The sequence below is a fragment of the Argopecten irradians genome, chromosome 1 (assembly GCF_041381155.1).
Source record: "Argopecten irradians isolate NY chromosome 1, Ai_NY, whole genome shotgun sequence".
NCBI lineage: Eukaryota > Metazoa > Mollusca > Bivalvia > Pectinida > Pectinidae > Argopecten > Argopecten irradians.
The window spans coordinates 18,610,897-18,638,055 of record NC_091134.1 but is presented as its reverse complement, the minus strand read 5'-3'; the positions used below and the strand labels follow the sequence as shown (position 1 = coordinate 18,638,055).

At 36.2% G+C, this 27,159-nt stretch overlaps 1 protein-coding gene across 6 annotated transcripts in view; it reads right to left on the bottom strand.

Moving 5' to 3' along the window:
- LOC138319606 (uncharacterized) overlaps positions 1-27,159 on the bottom strand; it is a 160,978-nt gene that overhangs the window by 22,165 nt on the left and 111,654 nt on the right. The window contains exon 1 of one of the 6 annotated variants that reach the window (XM_069262776.1): positions 11,482-12,140. The exons of the other annotated variants lie outside the window; for them this stretch is intronic. Within the exon in view, the coding sequence (XP_069118877.1) occupies positions 11,482-11,532 (51 nt within the window). The 5' untranslated portion in view covers positions 11,533-12,140. Of the gene's footprint in view, positions 1-11,481; positions 12,141-27,159 lie in introns of those variants that run through there. 6 annotated transcript variants of the gene reach the window in all.

Below are 27,159 nucleotides of genomic sequence, written 5' to 3'. Positions count from 1 at the left end.
AACTATTCCCCAACAAAAGATGGAAACAACCATTTATCGCTTTTCATTGTTGTAACGCTAACGACATTGAAACATTATTTCAAACCTTTAAATACCACTAAGATTACAACAGAATGTCCTGGTACACGTAACACACGGATACATATTATGCAATTACAGGTACATAATTGCATATTACAATTTTGTTACAAAGTTACCGTGACTTGTTCTATTGTCAAAATTTGAGAGAAAGCGAGTCCCCCAACGACCAACGAAGCTATTTTTGTATTGTATTGCTTTGTATCATAGAAACAAGTACAAAGGTCATGTAAGCGAGTTTATGTTGTTGATACACATATTCCACAGAACATCATACAGGCTGCAATAAGTCTGTAAATCACCGAACTGCCCACAAGACCTTCACTATGTGTAGTGTAGGACAAACAGATTCTATAATAACATATCGCCTGGATATTGTTTGGACTAAGAACTTCCGCTTTTATCAAGAAATGCTCTCTTATCACACAGAATAACTGTTAATGTTAGTCATCAAAATACGTCCGGTATTGTTTATAGGTTTTTCGACCTCGTCTAGTTTTATTGACAGATGATAATGAGGTACTCCGGCCAAAGACTGGTCATTAAAACACCTGTAGTGGTCATCTAAATAGTTATGGCACGAGGGTAAACAAACAACATCGGCTCTGGACCTCCTAACATAAACTCTCACGGGACCAGAAATTACTGACACAGGATTCTGTATCAGGTTCATATCGTAAATGATTGTCTGAGGGCTTTGGCTAACGAAAAGGATTCTTAAAGAATAAATATTCTGAAACATATTGTCAGTAAAGATATCCCGAAGAGAGGCGGCACGCGACTGCATGGTGCTGCAGCTGCTAGTGCCTCCATATTTCAATTAAACGTACATGTCTTATTAACATTCCTTCTTGATATTAACCAAGCGTGTGCTAGACTCATTCTATATTAAAACAATTAATTTTAATTTGGCATTTTGCCTATTAAAATGAATATTTTCTAATATGTTGAAATTCATTATCTTATGCAAAGAAAATTAAGTTGACACCAGATGGTCTTTCTAATGGAACGTGTGACTAAACATGTTTACTTTATGGTAACGGCGTTAAAGCATGTTTCAAGATAGGCATTTGATTTCTTGTAACATATTAAACATTTTGATCCATTTTTCTGAATCTTTATTGATATTTTTGATAACTATACAAACCTAAACGGGATATTTGCGATTATACTATCAGTCGGAAAATTGAAACCGTTGACCTAAACAGAAATCTCGAAATATTCTGACCCAGTGATATGAACATTTTGAACATTTGGCAGTATTGTATGAGATCGAGTGATGATGTTGGGAAAGCTATCTGACCCGACTACAAGTGGCCAAGTACTTCTCTTCCGGTAATTTATCATATTACTGTCAAAACAGAAACACCATTCTCTGAACATCCGCGCTAGAGCGCTACATCAACTATTAAACTAGCAGCAACACCATTAACAACTAAAGCTACGCCATTCATTACAAGCATAAAACAAAACAGCATTTTACGATAGAGCTAACTTGAGGATTTTTTAAGTAGTCCAAAAACACCAAACAGAACGTGGAATTTAGCCGGAATCTGCATTTGGTTTCTAACGTTCCGAGTTAGTGAAGACGTCATTAGCAATTAGTTTTATGATGAAAAACACAAAACTTGCATACATAATTGACGAAGCACAACGGATGAAGCGAACAGACGGGGAACTAACAATAGCCAATTATGCTTCCCCGAATCCTAACGTACATCGTAAAATGCTTTCTCTTTCATTCTCGAAGAGAATTGCTTTCAGTATCGTGTCTAGGTCACCAAAAGCAGGTGCGCACCTACGTTAAAAAACTCTTATCATCTTGGTGGTGTGTAGGATTCTGTCTCTTTCGTTTCATCTTATACTAACCATTCTGGAGGATAAGAGCTTTCAGCATGCGTGACTACTTACGCTTCTGAGCTCCGGCAAATTATGCCATCTTTATACAGTCATCTATTCTGGGCAAAAACAGTATGCTTTTATACTCAGGAGAGATTTGGACTTCATTATATAAAATTACAGGGGATTTCGCTGTCCGTGTCTGGTTGAGAGAGAGCTGGGTGGGAAGGCTATTATAAGTCAGAAAGTATATATACGATAAAGACATTACAATCTCAAGCAGGAACTAGTCGATTGCATGTGATCAGTAATGGCTGACTGAAGACAAATAGCTCTCTTATCATGAACGCACGAAGACCTATATGTATAGTATTGAGAATATTGGCCAAAACAATTACGCGACATTCGCAACGTCCTTGAATTATCCTAAATTTATTTGGAGCTGGGAGTCAAACGCAGTTAAAATAAACGAGACAAACGTCTTCAGGACAATAAAATACAGTTGTATAGCGATGAATTAAATTAGAAGAAGTAAAATAATATTACTAAGCCATTTCCACGACAACTAATTTTGTTAACAGTGCTGAAAAAGGGAACAGCTTAGTTTATCTCCGCAAAAGTTGCATTTACCACACAAAGAAAAGAAATAAACAAAACACCGTTCCTCCGCTACACTGGCATTAAACACCATTTCGCCACCAATGTCATTACCTAAAACTTCCTTCCTCGCTATATTGTCATGGAATAAAGCCATTTTATTAGCGTAATCGTGCACGTACAAAGCAGAGTCATTTACTGAACGTGAAGGAATGTACGCTAGTGCCTTTTCAGTAATGAATTCTAAATAGTTTAGATATTACAACAAAAGAGGTGTTTACGTTTTATCAATACACATTTATACAGAAGATAAACAAGGGAGTCCGCAGTCTCGTCGAGGACTGCTTTATCAAAGGATTCTCGAAGGAAAGTCATATCCGGATGTGAGTAGGTCTTAGATTGTATTAAATAATTACGCATTGTCATTAGTGGTTTCTACAGCTGGATAAGCTAGTCTAGATTCCCACTGCCCTGAAGGGGATACAATGTCCATTTTTTTCTGACGGCTCTGAGAACTAGTCAATTTCCTTAACGAAAATTAAATATTTGTTTTACAGAGGCTAACATCCGGCTGGTCCCACACAGCACACTAACAAGACCCAGTGATAGCGCCAACGCTTTGGCTTTACCAGAGTCGTCTCAACATCTATCGGGAGTCAATACCGGGATAATTGAGGGGACAGGAAAACCATAATGAAAACTACATGTACACATAGGATACAAAGCCTTTTAACAAATTGATTTGTGTCGTGTTCAAAGTTGTCCCGAAGACATGAATGAGAGTGAAATATTGGAAAGAATCGGGTAACGAATTGACAAGTTATTGATTTCAAGATCACGGACTGTATACAAGTCTTGATCTGACGATAACGAGGTATTATTTTATATCTATTATGACCGACAGAATATATTCACTTGCGCTTGACAGAAACATTATTTTCATCAGTGTAATTGATTTTCTTTTGCATTTGCTACAATATAGATTTTTACATATTTTACATGTATTGCAGAATACAGCAAATGAATTTAACTCGTATTTCAACAATGGAAGTTCTTTTCAAATTAATTGTGTATCTTATGTAAATACGACTGAATAAGAAACATCTACATCCGTGAAACTTGAATCAAGAATAGGTATTGTACGAATACCTATGACAAAGATTAATAACCTCCTACACTGTGTACTAAACTCTGATGAATTTTACCGGAAATACACGAGGGTGGTGAATCACGTGACCAACGAGTGGGGGCCAATACGGAAAATTTTACTAAATATAACAGACGCGTCATCCCTGAGTTCACTCGGTAGGATGTAAGAGGTATTTTAATTCGGGCCTACCTAACATTAGTGTGTAGCTATAAGCTACTGTGTATATTATTATTTACGTTAGATTCATCACAGAATGTGTATTTAACCTTAGGGCAACGCGTGTGTAGAAAACTACTTAGATACAGTGTCTTTCATCAGCAAATAGTCTGATACAAGAGGCGGTATCTCCTAGAATATATCTATTGTTTTTCATCAACAAACAACATGAAAATAAAAAGTATACCAAATTATGTCCAAAGTTGTTTTACCCTTCCCCGTAATCAGTATAGTTCCTAGTAATTAGGGAATGGTGGGAATACAACAATATCACGATTCTATAAGTTACCAGTACTAACCATCATCTACTGAATGTTCAGTCGTTAGCTTAAAAACTGCAGCTCGCCTAAATAGATACACTGTATCACATGGACTTAACACATTGTACCAGAACTAAATAGTTCCACTATACTATATTACTCTTGATTAAACTCAGACGTAACAGAAAATTACCAATTGCTTCTCAACCATTTAACTCCTTTAATGGTTGAACTCTTCTAATTTGAAAAAAAAAGATTTTTTTTTAAATTGCTTCTTTGAGACAAACGCTAAAAATGTAGACCAAGCACCCAGTGGTGACTATTTAGTGAGCATATGTGCTTAGGTGTTGAATATTTGTGGAAATCTTTCACATTAACCTGGTGTTAGTGTTAAAAGGAATTCAACGGCAGAATTCGATGCCAATTATGCCTACGTTATTACTTGAAACTCCTTTCATCACCATCACAGGTAAATTCAAAACTTGCTGTTTTGTGACATATTCTCCATGTCATATGAAGTTGTTTCTCTTTAAAGAGTCGTTAGTTGCGTTAAGAAAACGGGCTGTTCGATAAATGATTTAATGTTTCCGTTACTGCTTTTGTTAGAGGTTCCTGTTTCCTTTGCCTTTCTGTTGATTGTGCCTTTGTTCGGAACCCATTAGTACGTGTCGTTATGGCCCACTTAACATCAACTCTACCGTGCACTTAGATATTTTATTGTATTATCAATCAAAGTCCATTAAATTATAAAACTTTGCCGCCTGCACAGAAAAATTTGACAGCTGCTTATTGTATAATCAGTATCTGCATCATGAGTTTCCTACGCTGTCATGCAATTTAAAACGCTTTTCAAAATGGCGCCGACCGTTCGGAAGCCTTCCTTTCACTAGAGCGTAGAGATAGATAGTACAGGTGTCTTTCGTCTAACTTTAAACGGTTGTTAAATAAGAAATCTGTTTCTGTTAATTGGGATGAAAGGGAAGAAACGCCAACTGTTGAAAGAGGCAGATGTGTACAGGTGGCTGGTCCGGGCGGTAATTGGTATGTCAGTTCATCATCAGACACACATCTCAATATGCATCAAGTGCAATTGTGGATCTGGAAACGGTTGTCAGTGGATTCCAGTTCACCACTGTTCATCTAGAACCTGATGTCAGTAAAATCAATTTTCAACTTCCTGATGAGTTCTTAAAATAAATAAAACCATCGCAATCCCGCAATAGGATGGCCCCACGCCAGAAATCGTATCATGATATAGGTCATTACATGTTACATCGCTTCCAGATTTTCTGATCTTGTTGAGGGAAGTTTTCATTTTGTTTACCTCCATTCTACCTGTTTGGTGCGCATTACCTTTAAGTAATAATTAATTATACATAGAAATATGTACGACACAACACATGGTGTCTTGACAGTAGACATCAAAATGAAAGAAAATATGGTGTAAGTTTACACCATATTTTCTTTAAAGTGAATAGAAACCAGTGCATCGTCATTGGCAAAAATTGTTGCCTTTGATCGACGCTAAAATATGACATTTAGGAGATCATCATTTTCTTAATAAGACCAGGTTGCTCCATTGGTGTCATTCAGCATATAACATTCAAATTGAGACTCCATAAATATTTTTTATTGAAAATAGTACATCAAAATTGATTACCCTGGGCGCATGTTGGTTTATTCATCTACGTCACATGATTTTACATTTATTCACTTATTTTTCCCACGTGTAGCTCATGAGGAGGGTAATGCCAAATGTTTGGGGAGGGTATTAGATAAAACCACGTGCTCTTTTCACCGATTGCAATCATCAGATGCAATGAATCGCCCTAAAGACGAAGGAATGGTCTGACACAGGAAGTCGTACCTGACTTTGATCTTTAACGATATAGCCACCCCGAAACTGTTATCGTCTGAAAAGTTTATTGGGTGTAAACGCTTTTCCCTCCTTTTTCATGACTGCAAATTTACATAAGGAAATGTTAAATTCTTTTGATATTTTATGTAATATAGTTGTATTCATTGCTTTTACGACATTTAAGCTTTAAAGCGCGAACTATTCGCAACCTTGGCTCATAAATTGTCTTTTATTCAACGCGTAGAAAGTGCTATATATCTGATTAAATTCAACAAGCAGGAAATTTAGATTTCTTTTATAAATGGAAATTCATATTAATAAAGATAAAAAAACCAGCCGAGCGAAAGTATTTATTTCAGATAGATGATATCTACTGTCGTAAAGCGCAGTTAAAAGATATACATCCTATCAACGTTTGAATCTCGCGTACCCCTCTACATGATATGTATAAATGCTATATAATTAAATTCAAGGTCCATCCGACGCTTTCCCTTATATCGATGACAAAGAAATACAAATTGCTATAAGATTAAATACAATAAATCCTCACAATGGCCTCACACCAACATAAAACATGTTTGGTTATCATCAGAAAAGAATAGTCGTGCTCAAAATGGCAAAATATGCTAATTTCAAAGAGGCATCAAATAGCGAAGTCCTGGTACTGGTTGATAAGATCTGCATTAATTATGCTATATCGGCATGTGTGTAGCATAACTTACGAGTGTAGTGTTCGAGAAAGTCCGGACAATGCTGTGGTCACTAGCCGGATCGCCGATCATGCATCCTTTCAACTCACTAATTGAATTAATTTGCATACTAAGGAATGGCTAATAGATACTCAGTGGTCAATTATGGCCGTTGTGATTATAGATTGGTCAGTTGATCAATTTAAAGCCAATGACCGAAGCTATTGTTGGCGTCAGGGTTCATCAAAATGTAAATAAATTGGTCACGGTCTAACTTCGAAAGTATTTGAAAGTCTAAGCAGCTTCGATGTACATCTTTTGTTGTGGCTTTCTTTAAAATGAAATAACAATGTGATGAAAATTTCGTATCTAAATACGTTTTGCTAAACCATTGTCTGAAACCCAAGTGTCAGACTGTCCTTTTCAGAGACACCTGCGATTCAGGTAAAGTAACAGGAATGACTTCTAGGTTATTTAGGAGAATTAAATTGTCTTTTCGCTCGCTGCTTACTTACGTATGGAGAATAATTGTATTGTTTCAAATAATCACCTGATTTTAGCATGATAATGATGAATATATAGATTTACATCAATTATCAGACAGGAATTAATTTGATGCTTAGTTTCGCAAGATCTACATGAATTTTAATGTGTATAAGATACTTGGTCCTTAGTTTCATATCATCAAGCTGAAAAGCTGCATTCTAGCTGCCGTTCTAAGAAGTGAACTAAATGTTATTTCGAGTACCAAACCTAATCACACGACTGCTGCACTGTGAAAAGATGTCCTACGTGATGAGCTTGAGAGTAAAACCGGACACGTCAGCCTTTTGTTGGTGACACAGGACTTACGATGCGTGGGCCAGAGGTCACCGTTAACGACAATGGTCACCATCTTTCTCTGGACACCTATAGAACTGAACATAATGGGAGTCTCATTCGGGTATACCACCACATTATATATTTTATATGACTCATAGATTGAATTTCCGATTAAGGCCTGTGAATTTGCCATTGGTATCAAATACAACTAGACACCATTGTATATATAATGTGGCACTCCTGTTGTGACGCTGAAGCAAATGCAGTTCAAATCAACATCCGAGAATACTGGATATGTTGGTCACCTATCTAAACTGACCACCTACTAAACCGAGAACCTGTCATATTGGGAGACTGTTTTACTCGTATTCCACTTCCATGTTTTTTTGGTCGAATCGTATCAGATTTGGATTTTAACCAAATACCATCTTAATGAAACTTTTATCAGGCACAGTCAAGATTATACATCATGTAATCTATGCAACGTTATATAATTCTCTGTAACTTAATGTTTATGAGCATAAACAATCGACTTTGTAATTGTCGTGAACATCGGCTTTCCGAAATGTCTTTCACTACATTGTGCAATTTGCATTGAAACTTGAAAACTAAACAATTAAGTCAGTAATGTTACCAGTTTATGTATTGTTACGCAAGCTATAATATGATTGGATGATGCAGGTTCTGCGTGCGTGCGTACATGTTGGTTTACCCAATGTTGAGGCTCTCTAGGGGGTACCCATGCTCTAAGCGGTACCAATAATGCTTAATCAATCCTTGCGTATTTTGGTGTAGCGGCTGATAACCGTTTTAGGCCTCGCTTGTTGTGTAAGTCAGCGAAAGTTTATGAAGTAATTATCATACCTTCAAGTTATGATATGTACACGTGGGGGAAACGAAGGCCATATCTGTTCCTCGTACATCTGCGGCTAATAAATATTTTTTTCTTTTTTTAAAGAAGAAGTTCTGTTGTAGTTGTACGAGCCTTGTAAGCAGTAAAGTCACTTGTTTCGTACATGTCAGTTTGTAAGTGTGTTTTAAGAAAGGTTTAATCTGGGACACGCTAACGTGCAACACGATACCACACGAATCAGACACGTGGAGAAGGCCGCACTACACATGTATCTGAACAATAACGCCATTTAATACAAAACAGAAACCCTCACGATAAGCTGGAATTCGAAAACAAGACGATAGAATCAAAATACATCAGTTTGAAAACAGGAATCTCTAGAAATGACACCTGTTTTTGTATACATGATGACATGCAAATGTCAGCAGTGCAAATATCGTTTGAAATCTTCATTTTTCACGTTTTCGATTTTCATGCACTCGCTGCCACGCCCCTGAATCATATCCCTGGAAAGTACACCGATGTATATGCCCCTTTATCCCTCCCATCTCCCCTACGCCGCAAAGAAATCAAGATGGCCGAATAAAAATGTTTACAACTACCCTGCATTGGCTCTCTGTATCGTACAGTTACGAATCCGAAGCCGAGGGAGAAGTGGGCAGTTGTCAGGTATTGGCCATATATCGGAGATTTACCTTCTGATACACCAGTGTCTACTGCTCAAAACTTACACGGCCTTATATAATGATGACAATTATTATTAAAGGGACGTTGATACAAAAACCAAAGAAGACCATCCGCATCTCTACCAAATGTGAAATGGAGAATTCGAAATAGGTGCTACTTCGGTGGAGGAATTTAGGTCACTTTGGGGGGGGGGGGGGTATCAGAATTGTTTGCCATAATGAGTTAAACCATTTGGTGTTAATGACAGAGCAATTAACATGAACATTAGTGTCAGACAGGGTTATTAACGTGTATTAAATGATCAGACGTAAACTTTTGCTACACATTATGTTTACTAATGGTGATTTAATGATATAGTTATTTAAAACAATTTGTTGTGACATGATCTAGCGTGATTCGGAAGACTTTAATGTCAGATAGTTTAAATAACAAACATTACAACTTAGTGATAGGATTATGAAAACAAACTTCAAAGCTGACAATCAAGTGTCGCATTGCACAGTTCCTACTGATATCATGTATTTCGGGAATTTCAACTATGGCTATATGTACTGACATTATTTCAAACTAAACATTTCGACACGTTCATAGAACCTGCATTTATACATGTGTATTATCATGACCTTTTTGTCTATTATTTCACGAACTTAGGCATGAATCATTCAGCAAAGCATGCAAAACTTTTATCTCTTCTCAGAGGGAGCGGTCAAATGAAGTTCAGGACACAGAAATCGGACGGAAAAAAACACAGAACCCAACTATAGCATTACACATACATGTATAACGTGCAATTATGAATCTTGAAACCAATAAATATTGCCATCTTTTTCTTGAAAGTAAAGACGCCAAATAAAACTAAAACATACAAAACTTGATACCAACACAGAGGAACGCAAAAAAATCTGATATATACGATTTTTGTTTAATTAAATCTCCATAAAGTCAAGAGATTATTCCGACGGACGTAAACTAAACTAACAGAGCACCTCTCCCATTTTCCTATTCCCCGGGCTATTCCGTGAAGATTAGTCTCCATACATATTTTATTGGAATAGTCATCATTGCCAATTACAGCGGTAACTGTGTGTTGTACGTCAGAAAGGTTTTTTTTGTATACAAGACACAGAATATTTGATAATGTAAACAGATACATATAATGACATATTTATTTTGTATACCATAGGCTCTTCGTTACATGAAATCCCACGAGAAGACCTTGGGCAGCAGGCAGTTCATCCCTAACGAGTAATCTAAGGAGGATTTGGAGAAGGCCGGTCGATATTCCGCTAGAGTTATTGGTCTCGGATATGAGCACCAGAGACGACTGTTAATGCTTCTTGTCGGGATTAAAATCTTATTAAACTGGAAATGCCAGATGTGTATATGTCGCTATAATACCATTCGGTTTGTATACAGTTGATGTAGAACCACCGGTGTCTATATTACAGCCTCCTCGTCAGCTGTACACCGCCTTCAAGAACAGACGTGTATAGCAAGGATTCATACACCAAGGTGGCATTCTTACCAGTGTACATTTCAAATACAATGTTAATACTGTGATGTTTTTATTGTTATTCTTATACACACAGAGTGCTTTATCAAAGGATAAGTTAATTATATACTAGTACTTTCTTCCGCTTTTGATTATTATATAATTAAAACTTCACTATATCTTTAACTCTGTTTACATATCACCTAGTGATACAATTTCCCAATTAGCATTTAGTGAAAAACACCTTTTTAAAATAATGAAAAAATACGTTTCCTTCTTAGTTTGTTATATAAAATCACGACTTACGTCGACATGTTTCCTCTTTCTCTTCGTACATCATATTTATATGTACCTATCTTTTCAAAATCAAACTTTTTAGATATCTTTAACTGTGATTGCGCAGTATTCGAGTCAATGTCAGTTCATAATTCCATTTAAATTCTGTTGTTCATTAGTAAACACAATTATAATGTATACTATATCTATATGGCTGTAAGCAAGAGTTTTCCATAAAATGTTACATGTTTTAAGGGCATAGTGTTAATGTAACAAACACGTATTATCGTGTTTTGATGTATGTATGAGTCACAAGTACTGAATAAAGTTACACTGGATGATTATATCTGGGAGAACCTCCAACAACATTTCTCTTAAACTGGTAAGATTTGTTAGTATTCAATAACAAAAACCCAGTATAAATAACTAAACCGTTTTTTGGTGGGTTTTTTTTTTGCAACTACTCATATGAAAAGTGTTTACTTTGTACCAAGAAGGGGTGCTCTCTCTCTCTCAGATAACCGAAATATTTCATGTATATTTGTAACAGTATTATACAAAGAAAACGCCCGTATCCCTGGCCATAGGGTCCCGCCCCATGCTGATAACTACATGCCATGCATGCGGAAGCAGCTCCTAGCTGTACAAAGTATACAATACATACCGGTTCCTTTGCATCTTCACAATGCAAACTGGAACAGCCTGCTCCGAGCATCGCCAGCGTGAAAGTTTGGAATACGTCCCTTCCTTAAGAAGGTCCAATCACACAAAAACAATAGCAGAACACCTTCAACGGCTACTTATCTCTCATTTCACAACAATCAACATTACAACACATAAATCGCCATAGCGAAAGCCAGAGTAAAAGTCCCCCGCGTCTATAGTATAGAACTGGCGGAGTGTAGCTGTACACACAATAACACGGCGCCCAGCCACTGAAACTGGCGGCTCCACGCGTATTGATTTTCAAAATGGCGGATTGAAAGAAGATCTTGTATACTTCATCCGAGTGAAGACTAGAAGAGTCTTCAGACTTTGTAACACCTTCTGACAGACACACTGTATGTAGAGATCAAGACGAGTAGATTAACACAGCACAATAGATCCTAGCGGCTTTGTTTCCTTTTTACATATGAGCGCTATTCAGATGTACGTGGGTATATGGGTATCAAATACCACTGCGCTGGGGCGGTACGGCCCACTTGTATAGCATTTCCTCCACTTGCTACTCTACTTCATTAAGTGAAACAAGAATTCAACTTTTATAAGTAGTGTGACTTATGAACTAGGCACAATATCCGTGATTTCTCGGTCACTTTAAACACTACACACGCGTGTGAAAACTTTTATAACCATATTGTCCATGCAGTATACTTATACATCTATACCTACGGTGTTAAAATTACTCGCTGTATTGATACGGACAATGTTATATTGTAAGCATTTTAAATTACAAACACGGCAGTACAATGTTCACACCACATCAGTATGTAATTGTATATAGGTAATTTGTCTACACTCGAGTATTTGTACATAATTATACAGTTAAATGTCGTGGTAAACTCAGTTGTAATTATCTCTATGAGAAAGTTATGTCTAAAACAGTAATCTAACATAGCGTGATTGTGCAGACGCTAACCATTTTAATTTGTGTGGGTTTTTTTTCCTTTTTCGTTTTCATTTTCAGATAATGTTATACAGGTATCGTTCTATACAAAAACACATTTCGCTATTGGTGTAATCTAATAAACTCCACAGAAAATTAAACGCAAATTCTTGTTTAGCTTTCTCACTGAATAAAGGATACGTTTTTGTATTCACAAATGAAACTTGTTATAAACATGTTTTTAATGTGAAGTAAATAAACTCTTTATATCACTAAGCATGTGTGTACACGTAATTTTTACCGATAGCAGCCTACCAACAACCAACACACATCTTATACACTAAGGGACTCCGTTTATCACCGCTTTTATTCTTCACGATATTTTTTGTTGTTGTTAAATTTAAATAATCACCCTGCGGATGAATACATATGTATCAATTCATTCGCCATCATCTGCTTTTATCGGTACGGCAACGTGTGCTCGCCGAGCCGCGACACAAAGGGATACAGAAATAGTGTATTATGTATTTCTTATCGATATATAAATACAGAACAGGTATTGGGACTTTTAAAAATCGATATTTAGAGGGAATACACAAGAGTAGCACCATGTGTGGTTAGGAGGCCTAGCAGACATTTTAACACGCTAACAACAAGTTTAATTATAAAGACGTTTATTGTGTAAATATACCTACAATGGTTGATCTCATACAATGAAGCTTTTGTATGTTCGCATGACAATACCGGTTTTAAATGAATTTAAATCCCTCAGACATTTTCTAAAGTGTTTCTAAATAATTACAAATAGGTACTTTTGCATCTAGCATGCCGTTGTTACTTGTGTTAAACTGTTTATACAAGGTATGAGATACCACCCCCAGTCTAAACTCGCCACATCCTACAAATCCTTCTTGTCCTTATATATAAACCCTATAATATATAAAACTAGCCGGCGAGATTTTTGTGCCTTTGGTAATCTACATGTACCCCTAAAGTATCAATATTCGAATAGTTTAACAGGCATGGCACTTTTCAAAAAGAGCTTTATTAACATTAATGAAGCGTGAAACTAGACGTGTGAAAATGGCTATAGCGTAGTACCATTAATAGTCGACATAAATACCCATCAGTACAGAGAAAGGCCGCTTGTCGACGTTCAGGGGCTGTTACTATCATTAAAAGGTCAACATAAATAACGCCAGGGCCGCAGAAAGGCCGACTGTTGATGTCCATTATTTTATAATTACACGCTATTTACAAATCTGTCAGAGAAAAAAGATGGACTAAATGTGATAGCTGGGATACCGATACATGTTATTAGGCTAAAATGAAAAATTGTTATCGTCATCATCAGAAATGAGTTTTTAGATACGAGCCTAAACGCAGGTCAGAAGAGTAAAGTGGTGGTTAGGTACATGTACATTATTGATACTTTTGTGTTAATGTTTACATTCTTGCCAAAATTCTTTTCATACTCAGCCATGAGACTGTGTACTGTTAGAATAAAGCAAATAGTCCAACAATAAACAAAAAGCCGAATTACAGTTAGTAGAACACATCGACAGAAACACAAAGTGTTGAACAATAAAAAGAAAACATATCTTCATATTTTAACACAAGGACAGGAAACATCAATGTTTTTACCATAACAAAGGACATTACTTTGTGGCTGTTGAACGTGAAGAGCGTGTTAGACAACAGATCAGGGGACGTAACTCCTTACTGAATTACGCATGTGTCCCGATATCGACACGCGGGACTCCAATAACCGGTTACGGTTATTCAATATTGCATGCGAAATCTTGGCGTTTAATTGCAATAGCAAGTTGAAAATTTCTCATGGATCTTAAAATGATGTTGGTTAGCTGACATTGAATTATTCGAGGAGAGCGGGAATGATGTGACAAACATCCGTTTGTAACATACAATCATCGCCTTTAGAATTTCTCGGAGCAAAGGAATTACAATTGAGATAGGAAATTCACGTGTGATTGTAACAAATATCGTGGTATATATTCTGGTTATTCAACACTACCGGAGCCATGATGTGTATCAGATTGATATTAATGTGACAGTCCATTGGAGAAAGGCCCGGACATCAACCTTCATATAGACTGTTCCCGGACAAGAACCAGCAACATAGGGTTTACCCATGGGAAACCTCTAGGTTACAGACTTATCCAATAACACGGGAGTCGATGGAGACAGGTAGGGCTGATTGGACAAGACAAATGATAGAGAGCAGACTCGGCGAGTGTATCCCGTAGCCGAACTAATAACACAGCCTCGCCGGAACAGCTTCCTCATCCTGACCCTTCATTCCAGTAATTGGTTTATGGAGCCGCATGGTTCGATCGAATACCAGTACAGTACCGAACAGTTTGTCGGTTAGGAACCAAGGTATATTTAGACCACTGGTGCCCACACCCAATCTGGTGATGACCGATGGAATTCAACATTCCACAAAATACCTTGTACTTTGGCCATGCAAATGCTACATTAGGTTAAAAGCTAGGAAGCATTTTCTGTAACATATATTCAATATACCAGCAGAAAACTTGTTGTTATTGTAAGTATACGATTGCAATATGTGCTTAATGGTCGTGTTGTAGAATTTGAATGATGATATAAATATTTATATTTATTTTGTCTGGACTCTTACAATATTCCCTTCAGCAGTCATGCCGAATCTTAAAAAGTACAAGTTTGGGTCCCTTGTGGTCTACTTATCCACGACAATGCAGTTACATGCACGTAAATGCATTCACCGTATCGCTTTTAAACAAATTGGATTCTCTCTACCTAGACATCTCTCCCAAAGTACCACTTCATCTGATGCCAATTAAATTACATTCTGCGTGTTAAAGAGACATTACACCAAACGCTATACATACATCCGACAGAACCTTCCTACACATCCATTTTGTAATGGAGTCTAATACCACAAAAATATATAGAATTCCGTCATTAACTTGTGGAAATGCTTTGAATTAGATGTGATCGATTTGTCTGCATCTGTATTCAAATCAATGAAAATTTAATGGAACTGTATAAATGAACAAATTTAATGTAAAAACTTCAAGATACATTCTATAGGTGATTTCCTTTCTGCGAATACTTTGGTCGTTTTGTAATTTTATATGTACGTCAAAAGGCTAATTAGTAAAGTACAATATTAGATGAATCTACCTAAAGTAGAGAGAAAGCACACTTCGTTAATGGCGGACTGGTTATGAAATCGTTATGCAAACGCTTTAGTGAATTCCCGTGCAGTAACATGCATGGTGGCACTGGTCTCTAAATACTGGGGTTAATTATTTAATTCAATAGAATTCTCGCCAATCAGACGTCAGGAGTTAAACAATATAAAACGCGGGAAATAAAATACTTCTAACGGCGAAATGTAATTTCCAAACAGGAGAGCTCTCCCATGTGACAGCCAGATCACGTGCAATGAGGGTATCTCCCTTTTTAATGTCCCTTGGACACAATACTGGCACCAGCCGTTTCCATGGTAACCATGATGAATTTATAACGTGGTAAATTACCACCCGTAACTTCCTAACCCAATTATCTGCGACCGGAAAAGGTCATTTAGGTTTGTGTACAAAATACCTTTACAATCTAATCTATAAAACATGTCGTGTTGTATACTGCTCTAAACTTATGATGACGTAAATACATATTCATATTATTGAAATGAATAACAATGCATTTTGATATTGTCTTTTTTGTCAGGAAATGCGACTAAATACCATAACCTGCAGGATCATCCCTCCCTGCTGCTTCAGAAGAGTAAATAGTACCAATCGATTGTGCTTAATGAAGATTTAGCCCTACAGGAATTAACAAAAAAACATTTAGGATTTTCGAAGATAAACTTGGGTGTTTTGAGTGTAAAGGCAAATCCGTTAAATTAACAATGATGTTTGATTCTGATAGAACACTTTGAAAAGCGATCGATCTCGGACGGCAGAAAATTATCCACTCGCTCAATATTCTGCAGTTTTAAATCTACAATGTTGTGATCAGATTTGCAATTGATTGGACTCCTATTTTAATCATAATTATATCTTCTACTTGTCAAGTCTCGATCGCGTTCGAGGCACGAGCTCACGCGAGTTAGCTGAGAGTATCGAATAGACGTCAGGCGTTCAGTGTGAAATTAAGTCCCAAATCAATGCCTATGGTGGCATTACCATGATGGATAGCATTGGTATAAGTCTCGGCCGTCGTTAGAGGTGGTAGCTCGACGTATCTGTGTAAATCGCATTTATACCACAATCGTCTGAAACATCAATATCTTCAAGGAACCTCTGCAGCTTCCTTAGCGTCACTTTTACGGATGTACATCATCACATCTAATAAAGAAATATTCAATAATTCAAATCTCATATCCGTTATAAGATGTATCTGTCTTTTGTACTTTTATGTGTGTTTTCTTTAATGTCTTTCATGTCCCGAATGCACAATGGTGTACCCTTACCCAATAGCCTTTAGCATTGAGCTTCACTGTATCTGAAGCTGAATCTTCCGGAGCACGTGGATCTATTACAAAAACATATTCAGGAATCTGCGCACAAATCATATCAAATTGTGTCATTTTCTCTTATAAAAATTAATCTGAAAAGCTTTACTGATAAATGTGTCTTGTTTTGAAATGAATTTAAGACATATGAAAATCTGAAAGATTAGAAAAAAACCGTGGTAAATAACACTAACCCATTGTGTTGATAACAAAGAAAATATATTGTCGTTTCCTCAGACAATCGGCAGGCAATGTAATTTATTTTGCTGCCGTGGAAATATCAATATTTTCTAATCAATTTCCGAGGATCGCGAGTTTCTCGAGGACCAAAGTAATCCAGTTAAGTAATCATCTTCTAATTTGAACTGAAAATAACAGGTAAGTCAGAATCATACAAACTCTGACAGCTTAGCAACTCAATCCCTCCCTTATACGGAAACAGGGACGTGTAGTACTCAGGAAAATCTGTATTGACAGAAAACATTTCCTATCGATAGATTAGTCAATTGGATGAATGAGGATAAAGCTCGGTGTAGAAACAGTGTGTTATACCTTGAGCAGGTGTGGCCAGCTAAAACGTGATTACAACCCAATACCTGTGTTTGTTTCACCTGAATTTGCCTGTCGGGAACGGCTGTCGTGTTATTAAATTCGTGTTCAGAATCAGATTGTTCTATACGCATGACAGCCTGTTGGAAAGAAAAAAATATGTAATGTATTGATAAAGCTATTGTGAGGCAACATCATAGCCTATAAAGCCTTCAGCAGTACTGCTGTTGCTGCTTCTGATCCAGCTGTAAATGTTGAAATTGTTTTAGCTCTTTTGCAGAATATTGTGGTACATGTGTAGCATTTGTGGTGTGCAATCAAAAGTAAAATGTAAAACGTTGATTCATTAAGATATTTTTGACAGGTTTACCTTAGTGTATAATGGTATCCATAGCAAGGGCCAGTCAAAAGAGTGACAGGATCAGAAGGCGGGAGAAAAGTGCATTGCCTTTGGCCAGTTCGTGGACACCAAGCTTCATAGTCAAATAGTTTAACATTACCGGAACCCCAAATTCCGGTTAACGTCGTCCACAAGACATGGTGGCATTGCTCTTTGACAAATACAAAATACATAGGTATAGTATTATACTGGCATCTGAGGATGTTATGATGAGAAAGTTGCGTCGTCTCTCACCTGTCATACCACGATGAACCATGTATTCATATACTCATCAGCTTAATTAATGTGATTGGATTTTACATTGCTGTATCCATTACACTTTGGAAAAAACCGGTTATAGGTAGCTGTTTGGCGCCATCTGATACTTGCATAAAGTTGAATAGCATCAGAATATTGTTGTCATGTTTCATTGACATACACCGTCCACGTAGCAGTCCTTTGTGAACAGTCTATACTATGTGTTGATAATACCGTACAAAATAAAAAAGCTAGAAGTATAGACAATATGATAAATTACACCAGCATTGATATGTTCCAATTGAACAGTACCTTCACATCGGATACATACAATCAAATCTAACCTAACCCTGCAACATCTGCAGTGTGATCAATAGTGACTTTGGAACAATAAGTGTAATACCTTGGCAGATCGTGACAGTTCATTAAGACAACACTACATAAAGACCGACACAAGTCTGTATGTAGATAAAACCTTCCCAAGTTAGATGCGAGAAACAAAGCATGGCTTGACCATCACAACTTAAAAAACACTGGTGTCATTTGCACTCTATCACCTATTACTATGGCAACTTAAGATGTGAACGGAATCAATTCGTAACGCCACACCAAACTACAAATTATCTGATCTGGATTTTAGTCACGTCGATGTTGCTCGGTTATGTCTCGTTTGCTTCAAATCAAATCAAGCCAACAGGACTAGAGAGTATTCAAGGGGTGTCTAAACTTAGATGTTAGAGTTTTACATAATTTTCTAAAACGTCTCGATATATAGGCAATAGGTTTTTTTCTATAATTGCCTTCAACTTGAAGCTCAAATTTTGCAGTTGAACAATACTGGCATAATGTCAGTGAATGTCTCCAACGGTCAAAACTTGGAACAACCTGCAAGGACCGTTGATGAAAGAAGAGAGTAAAACCCAAATCGAAACAAACTTTGTGATGTTATTGAATGTTAAATTCTCAGCCCGATGTTGTAGAACCACTTGTTGCTATGAAGAACGTCTATCAAAATGAATATTTCCAACATGAGACGGTTGTAGCTATAGTACCAACCGCTGTTTCTCCCAGTCGGTAGATTTCACGTCACCGTTTTACTGTCAGATCTATACACAGTTGGGGGTTGAGAAGTGGTTATGACATAATCTAGTTGTATGTGAAGTTACATCCTACAGTCAGAAGCCCGATCAGAATCCTCTGTAGCGATAGGACTTTATCTTACTGATATCTCTTTATCGTAATGTTGAAGGGTTTGCGCTGCGTGACGCGATATACTGCATAGGGAAGTTATCATTGGGAAAGTATTCTAAAATTCAATGGAAGGAATGAAGCTGCATGACATTTTGAAGATTAATTTTATTTTCATTTAATATTGCCGGATCTCATGAAAGCTAGTTTCATTTGATTTAAGATCACATCAGCATCCCTATTCTTTCTTTGTTTCTCTCTTCCTTTGTGTCTCTTTCTTTTTCTTTCTTTCTTTCTTTCCTCTCAATTTCTCTCTTTACTATTTCCCTAGTATTACTTCTTTCGTATTTCCCCTCGTATATTTCTTTTTTTTTCTATCTTTCGCTTAAATATTCAGCTCATGTAAATCAGCATAGATAACCTGAACAATAACCTTTTAGCATAATGGAAAAAAACTTCCAGAAATATCGTTACACAGTGTATGTTTTCTGAACATCACAGGTAAGTATGAGGGGTAACCCTATTCATATCGCTTTTCAACTCCTAATCAAGATTACTTAACACGTTTTAATAGTTTGTATCAAGATTAACCTTCCGATAATATATTCTCTGGTTTTCTTGGGATTCAAAATGTCGTGTTTATCGTTCCCAGAGATCAAGCTTCACGTCACCTGTCTCGATAGAGCGTCATGATGATACGGACGATTGGCGGCCCATCAGTTAGTGTCGGCCTCGTTTTCAATATAAACATTTATCGGATTTATGTATTTTTTATCTGGTAAGATATCAGATTTCTTTCTGTGTGTTAGGGTACGTTCAGCTGATTTAAGAACTCGACAAGAAATGACTCACAAATATATCCGAGGTATCAAACTTCATCTGTAAAATGTTACGTTCTTCTATCATAAACATGAAATGATATCTTCTTTTTTAGGTTCGTTCTATTTATATAGTGAAATCACGATATCAGATTCCATCCTAGACTCAAACAAAATCTACAGAATATCTAAGTTTCCATGATAACATTTGTATTTATACGGCCGATTTGTGATACCGATGGTAAGGCTTCCACGGCAAGGCTACTGTCTGTACTACAAACAAAGAAGGATAAGCACTGATATAATACAATACACAGATCAATACTGGCCAGGCTAGTTCCGATTACCTCCCTTTAACCAACACGCTATTGAGACCGTGCATAACAAAAATATGCATATGACCTCTCAATACATAAAAAAACATTCAAACCTAAAACGTACGATAGAAATCGTACGGACGGACACACAGAGTTAAGATTTACTGTATGATCTGACATCTGATAATTCCAATAGGCTAAACAAAAACGGTTCTTTCATATATAAACTGTAATCTAATATACGACCTTGTAGAAATATGTGGAGTCTAGAACTAAAGATGACCTTGAACATCATGTAACTAGATTTTGAACACAAGATTACATACAAAGTACACTTCTAAATGCACCTGTAAGATGGGAATGGAAATTTAGATAATTGGCATCTTCAAAAACGTTTTCATTTTACTACGTGTTAAACTTTGTATTTTTTTATATATCAAAAGTAAGATTATAATTGTAACACTCATGCGTATTAAAGATCTCCCTACATTCCTTGTGTGTCACTCTGTAAGTACATGTACAGTAACACCTTCCATACAATACGTACATGTATAGTATCAACAAACACTGTGACATCCGGGCATATCAGGAATTTTCAATAATATAATTTCAATTTATTTAAAGCCTAATCTCAAATTTAAGCGGATGACAAGTACAGTCCGACCTGTAGATAGTAGGACGCTGTGATTTCATTTAGAATGAAAACTGCGGATGAGACTGCGGACAAAGCCTCTAGTGAGATTGTTTCTAAACAAATGACTCATAAAGCGACGTACTAGAAAATTAAAATCGTTATCTCGAACAAAGATTATTGTAACAATCCCGAGGAGAGACATTCCAGTGTAACAGGTGTATAGACCGTCTGGATGTACAATGTACGGGGCATGACACGATACCGTCTAACCCTGAAATTATAACAACATAGATTTCTTTAAATTATCTACAATCATATGGACATAATCAAGACGATTTTACTTAAAATAACTTAGGCTGTTGTTCTGACACGTAAATGTATACTTTTTTTTGTCCATTTTTCTTGATTGCCTCGATCTCAAGCTGACAAATATGGCTGAAATTTGATGCATGACGGGAAGAAAGTATTACTCAGCGGGACCACGTGTTCGGTTTAATCACCTGTAATTGTTGTACCTGAGGAGAGCGGATTACTACGGCAACCTTAAAAGGCAATTGGCTTAATCTCACGGGATTTCCCCAAATATGGCCTTGGCTGCTTTCATTTAAATATAACAAGAACCCGATAGGACCTCGAGAATTTAGAGCCTTTCATCCCAAGTCTTCAGACTGAAAACGGGGCCAACTACTTGTGAATTACTACATACATGTGGAAAAAAAGACTGAAAATGAAGTACAATCCTTTATTTAGGTATCGTTTGAGGGGACTTTACTCTTATAGATACTGATAATAATATTATAATAATTTAGCACTTGTTTATTACATACATGAAGATATTTAGATTGTATAGATGTATACGACATTCAATTAGTCACATGACAAAAATATTGGGGGAAAAAAAAAAAAATCAACAGACACAAAGTATCAGAACTCATATTGTTTTAAAACTGTACAATAACATGTTCACCGAAAGTCTAACAAAGATAAACACCTTTGCATATCATATACAAAGTTGAAAAATATAAGAAAGGTCATAACTTTTAACATCTACCTACTTGTAAAGGTAAATCATATCCTTAAGCAGTGTAGCATTACTAAAACAAGTAAATGTGAAAGGTAAAAAGACTTCCCCATGTCTATATCAAACAAATCTGTTCAACAGGATTTCAAAATGACACAAAAGGTATAACGAAGGCTTACCAAATGATATGGACGTAAATAATCGTCAAACCTTTGCACGGCAATAATGATATCAACGCATAACGTTAAATACCGAGTTAAATGAACTATTGTTGTGTCTAAAATCCCTTTTCTGAATTCCATATATATTTACCTTTAATGGTTGCATAGTTTATCTAAAGGGGCTGAACATTTCCCCTGTTGCTAACCACTTGAACCCCAGTTCTTTGATGTTCAAATTATCGCCAGACGAATGTGTTATTAATGTTATAGCGGTTACACACACGAGGTCACGTGGCCCATTTTAAATGCACATCACTGTAACATATCTAACGTGGAATGTTATTGACACAGAAAAAAAGAGACCAACTGCGAAGTCATTCTCGAATTGCCTCTGTTATCATTAATTTAATAACCATCGGTATTTAAGTCGTCAAAACTAACATTAAACATATGCTGACATTCGTATAAACTATGTCAAAGCTTATATGTCCACTGTAGACAGTGTTAAACACATGGTCGAGATATCAAATTCTTTGATAAAAAAAATACATAGGTGCTAACTCAATTAACATGATCATCTGATAATATCTCTTTATGCACTGCTGTTTTAATTACTGCTTGAAATAAACTGCAATACATGTATACACAGCACTGTAATATTCAGTATCTGTGTGATAGTTAACCTGCTCTGGGATCGGTTGATCGAACACGTATAATAATTCAATATGATAAAATACATGCTGATGTCAGGAGTTTAAGATCCCCCTTTAATATGATATGCATCAAAATCAAGTATTATCACGAAATGATTCTCTATCAAATTTTTCAGCAATATCCTGAAACCTACATAATTGTATAATGAAAGTAAATGATGGCATAATTTTTTAAAGACATGAACGTGTGAGCCGAAAATCTTTTTATTTCAAAATTATCTTGCTAACAATATTCGACCACACAACTGTCTGTATCTACTGCGGCCGTTGCTAAATCAACAAGATACTGCAGAAAATGCATCGATTTCAAGATTGGAGTAATTTTAAACGGACAAAATGTTTCAAAAGTAAGAAAATCTTGTCAATTTTCATCTTCATGCGTTACATCACAAAAGATTTAAAAATTAAATATTATGATTCTGAAGGAATAGAAAATGTCAAACGTCAACGATTCAACTGTACCAAGACGTTACCGAAGCCTCTGGCCAGATTTCGCAGCTTCAGGGCAATAAATCTAGATTTTTTCATCTGCCTCTTTCTGTGTTTGTCGTTTTTACTGCTTCTCCTTTTTAACGCCATCGATTTAAATTTCGATATTATCGTTTCTCCAGCTTCCAGCATGTAAAACAATTACAAAACAAAACCACCTCAGCCTCGTAGAGTCGTGGACATGATTCAAACGTAACCTCTCCCTTGATCTAGTGTCTGACGCATCATATGACAGCAAACGTTACATCACGCGACTGGATCCAATCAAAACAGCCGTTACATCTAGCTGTCGGATCGAGTTGGGTCTAGTGAAGATGGTGTTACAATCCCATTAATTTCTCTAATACGCTAATTTCTCTTCCTTGATAGAATCACAGTTCAGCCATATATCCAAAATACTGATGTGTGCATTGATTTCCAACGTTACCTCAACGAAGCGTATTTGATTTAATAGATCATTAATCTTTAACTAGGAATAATTTTCTTTCGTTTAGAAAGAAAGTCAATCGACAAAATATAATTTCGACGATTAATCTTTCCACTATTTGAATTACGGACTTAACAGATCGAATACATTTGTTTATAGTTCTAGATGTTATTAAAAGTGCAAGAGCATAAACTGGCCGGAAAGCGTTGTATAAACATACTTCAATATACATTTCAAAGAAATACAGATATGCGATTTTACTTTTTCCCCCCAAAATAATACAATGAGTTTTTTTTTTGCACCGATTTATTTCAAACATAAACTACATAAAATGTTTTTCTAAATGTTCGGCGCGTGGGTTTAACATTCAAATGCCAGCCACAACTCTGGATGGAGATGGCTTATATATCTGTACTGGACAGAAGTCCTATCAATGTCATGTTAGAAATAGACCAACGAACGCTTCGCTGAAGGTAGATTGTACTTTGGATTGACCGATATGCGAGATAATTGAAAAAGAAAAATCGTTATTTTGGCAATCATATAAATATATCTGCATTCATTCTGCAACCATTTTCTTATCTAATATTGATTTTGTGTCCAAAACTGCATCCTTTCAAAATGAACAGATAAAAAATAAAAATGAAATAAAGTCTTAGTCTGCTAAATGTTTTAGTCTATGTGCGAAAAGTGCTTGTGTCTAAATTTAGACTCGTTTCCGATGCATCTCCCGTGAGAATGATGGACGGTGTGTGCAGCGTGGTCTGTTGCCTGTCTGAAGTAATTTATACCGACTTTTAAGGATGATTTTCCAATACTATCAAAACATTGGCGAGAGACCTCCTTGCTCCTGATGGATCTACAGAAGGCGTTTCCGGTTCGTTGCCGGAAATTCGACACTGTTCTCGCTAAGACTTTTGGGAATTGACCCGCTAGCTATATCTTTCAGCAATAAAAATATTGGCAGAATGTTTTTCCCAAGATAGATGGTCTAAAATTCCTTAGTACTGGAGATAAAACAACAAAACTGTGAGTGACCTTATGCCTCGACCTACATATGTATCTGCAAAACCTCGTGTTTGGGCAAACGTTCCTCAATGTAGAGTAACAGGACCTTTTTACGAGATATGTTCTTAAAGAAAATAAAGTCCGGAAGTACGGATGTTCTAAAATCTACATTTCTTAAAATAGGCTACCGCGGTACTTTTAATGCCCGTATATGTGTATGTGGTGTAATAATGTTGCCTTGGTGACATTTTAAACCATAACATTAACCTTTAATCTTTAGTTTACCCCTAGTAATTATCCAACAGATTGGATCATAGTCATCTTGTTGATTTTTAGTATTGATAATGCCAGTGATTGAACATCGACAGTACAATTTCGTATTGCCCCCTTTGAATTCTTCAAAGGCCACAACTCCAGAAACAAACAAATATGGATGCATATTATTCACATTCATTTGGAAATTCAATGTATCGAGAAAAATATTAAAAGTTGAAATATTCACTATTTAATCGACTTTATCATAACTCTCATATTTTATGACAATTTTTAATAAGATGTCATTGATAACTGCTTGTTACATGATACGCGTCTTGAATGAATATTGTCAAAGGAATTTTGACAGGATTGTCGTAAAAGCTATCATAAAAAGCCTCCTCCTCACGTGTCTAAAGTAATTCTCTACGTAGTATCCAGTGACAACTAAGTTAAATATAAGCCAAAAATATCCACAATGACAACACCAGTGGTAGGTCTCCATGGTTACCTATTGAAATCCGTTCGTGCTGAACTCAGATTACCGAACCCATGGTCACCTGGTGACACTGGGGTATTGAAAGGTATCGCTAGTCGTGAAGTTAGCATGACTACAGAATCGAGCTATTCACAACACTACATGTACCTACAAAACCAATAGAGCGGAAACAGCTGAAATGTACAATTAAACCTGTTTTATGTTTAAACAAAGTAAAGAAAATAAAGAATGAGCCTTAAATTCGCCTGAGAAACCGTGGATTTTAACTAGGTTTGTTACCTAGATATTACTTGAAACAGAGGATTGATACAGCAATAATAAAGATCTATAGTTAACCGTTCGACCTCAATTACAAAATGGAGAACTGACTACCGCCTACATTTCTTTAAAAAATTTTAAAGGTTTTTATTTGGATTAAAACGTTACCTTGGCACACCTATCTGATATTGATAACAAACCCTAGTTACTAAATTAAAAATTTAACAACATGACTCACAAACCAGTCACAATCAAATCTAACTTCCTGCTTTAGCTTTATGATTTAAACGTCTCAAAGTCGACGTCCATATACTTTGACTAAAACTTTCTTGTGACCGGGATCACACCCTGACGTAGACAGACAAGTTATATATTGTCAATATAAATACATTAGCGAAAGTGCATCGACTGATCGGAATAGCGATACAATTCATAAAAGTAAAATTCGATTTCCATTTAGCGTTCATTTATCAAGATCATCTACAGTAGTGTACGATGGAGACATTTCAGGGAAGGCAAAATAAACCACACATGTTTAAAGTTAGTTTTATCAACTCTTATAAACCAGTGGGACCTTTTCACCTTAGATTTCAAATTGTTTTCCAAACAATTCAATTAAAATATACTCAAAAGTAATGTATTTTGATTATATAGATATTATATAGAGGGATTTCGAGAACAAAAATCACTCAATTCTCCCAAGATTTGGGCGGAATATTACCAACCATGAAGTGCGATTCATTGATTATATAGGAGGATAGCAGTGATGTTTACATATTAGCCAAAATTATAAAAAAAATATCAGCATTGCATTTAGTTGATGAGAAACTACTGTAACTACGCATTTAACTTGGACAGAATGTAAGTAATGCAATGATATGCTTGAGACTACAATGTAGATAGATTTGACTTGAAGGGTTCATCCTAACCAGATTCACAGGTTACACTGTTTATCGTTCAGTAGTGGACAAAGAGTCATGATACACCTAGAATACTTAAGTATTATATAATATCTTTATTCAGACGGACTACACCCTGGGTTAGCGGCGATAATTAGTCACCATTGTGAAGCAAACATCCTACAGAGTTATACAACGCTTCAGTAACCACTTACAGACACAATCTTGTCTAGAAAATATTCTAGTTTTCTACTTCGATGTTTTTGGCCACTTAACAACAAAATAATTTATGTTAAATGAAAAGTTATCTTAATCTAGGGGAAATTAGGTCATGATTA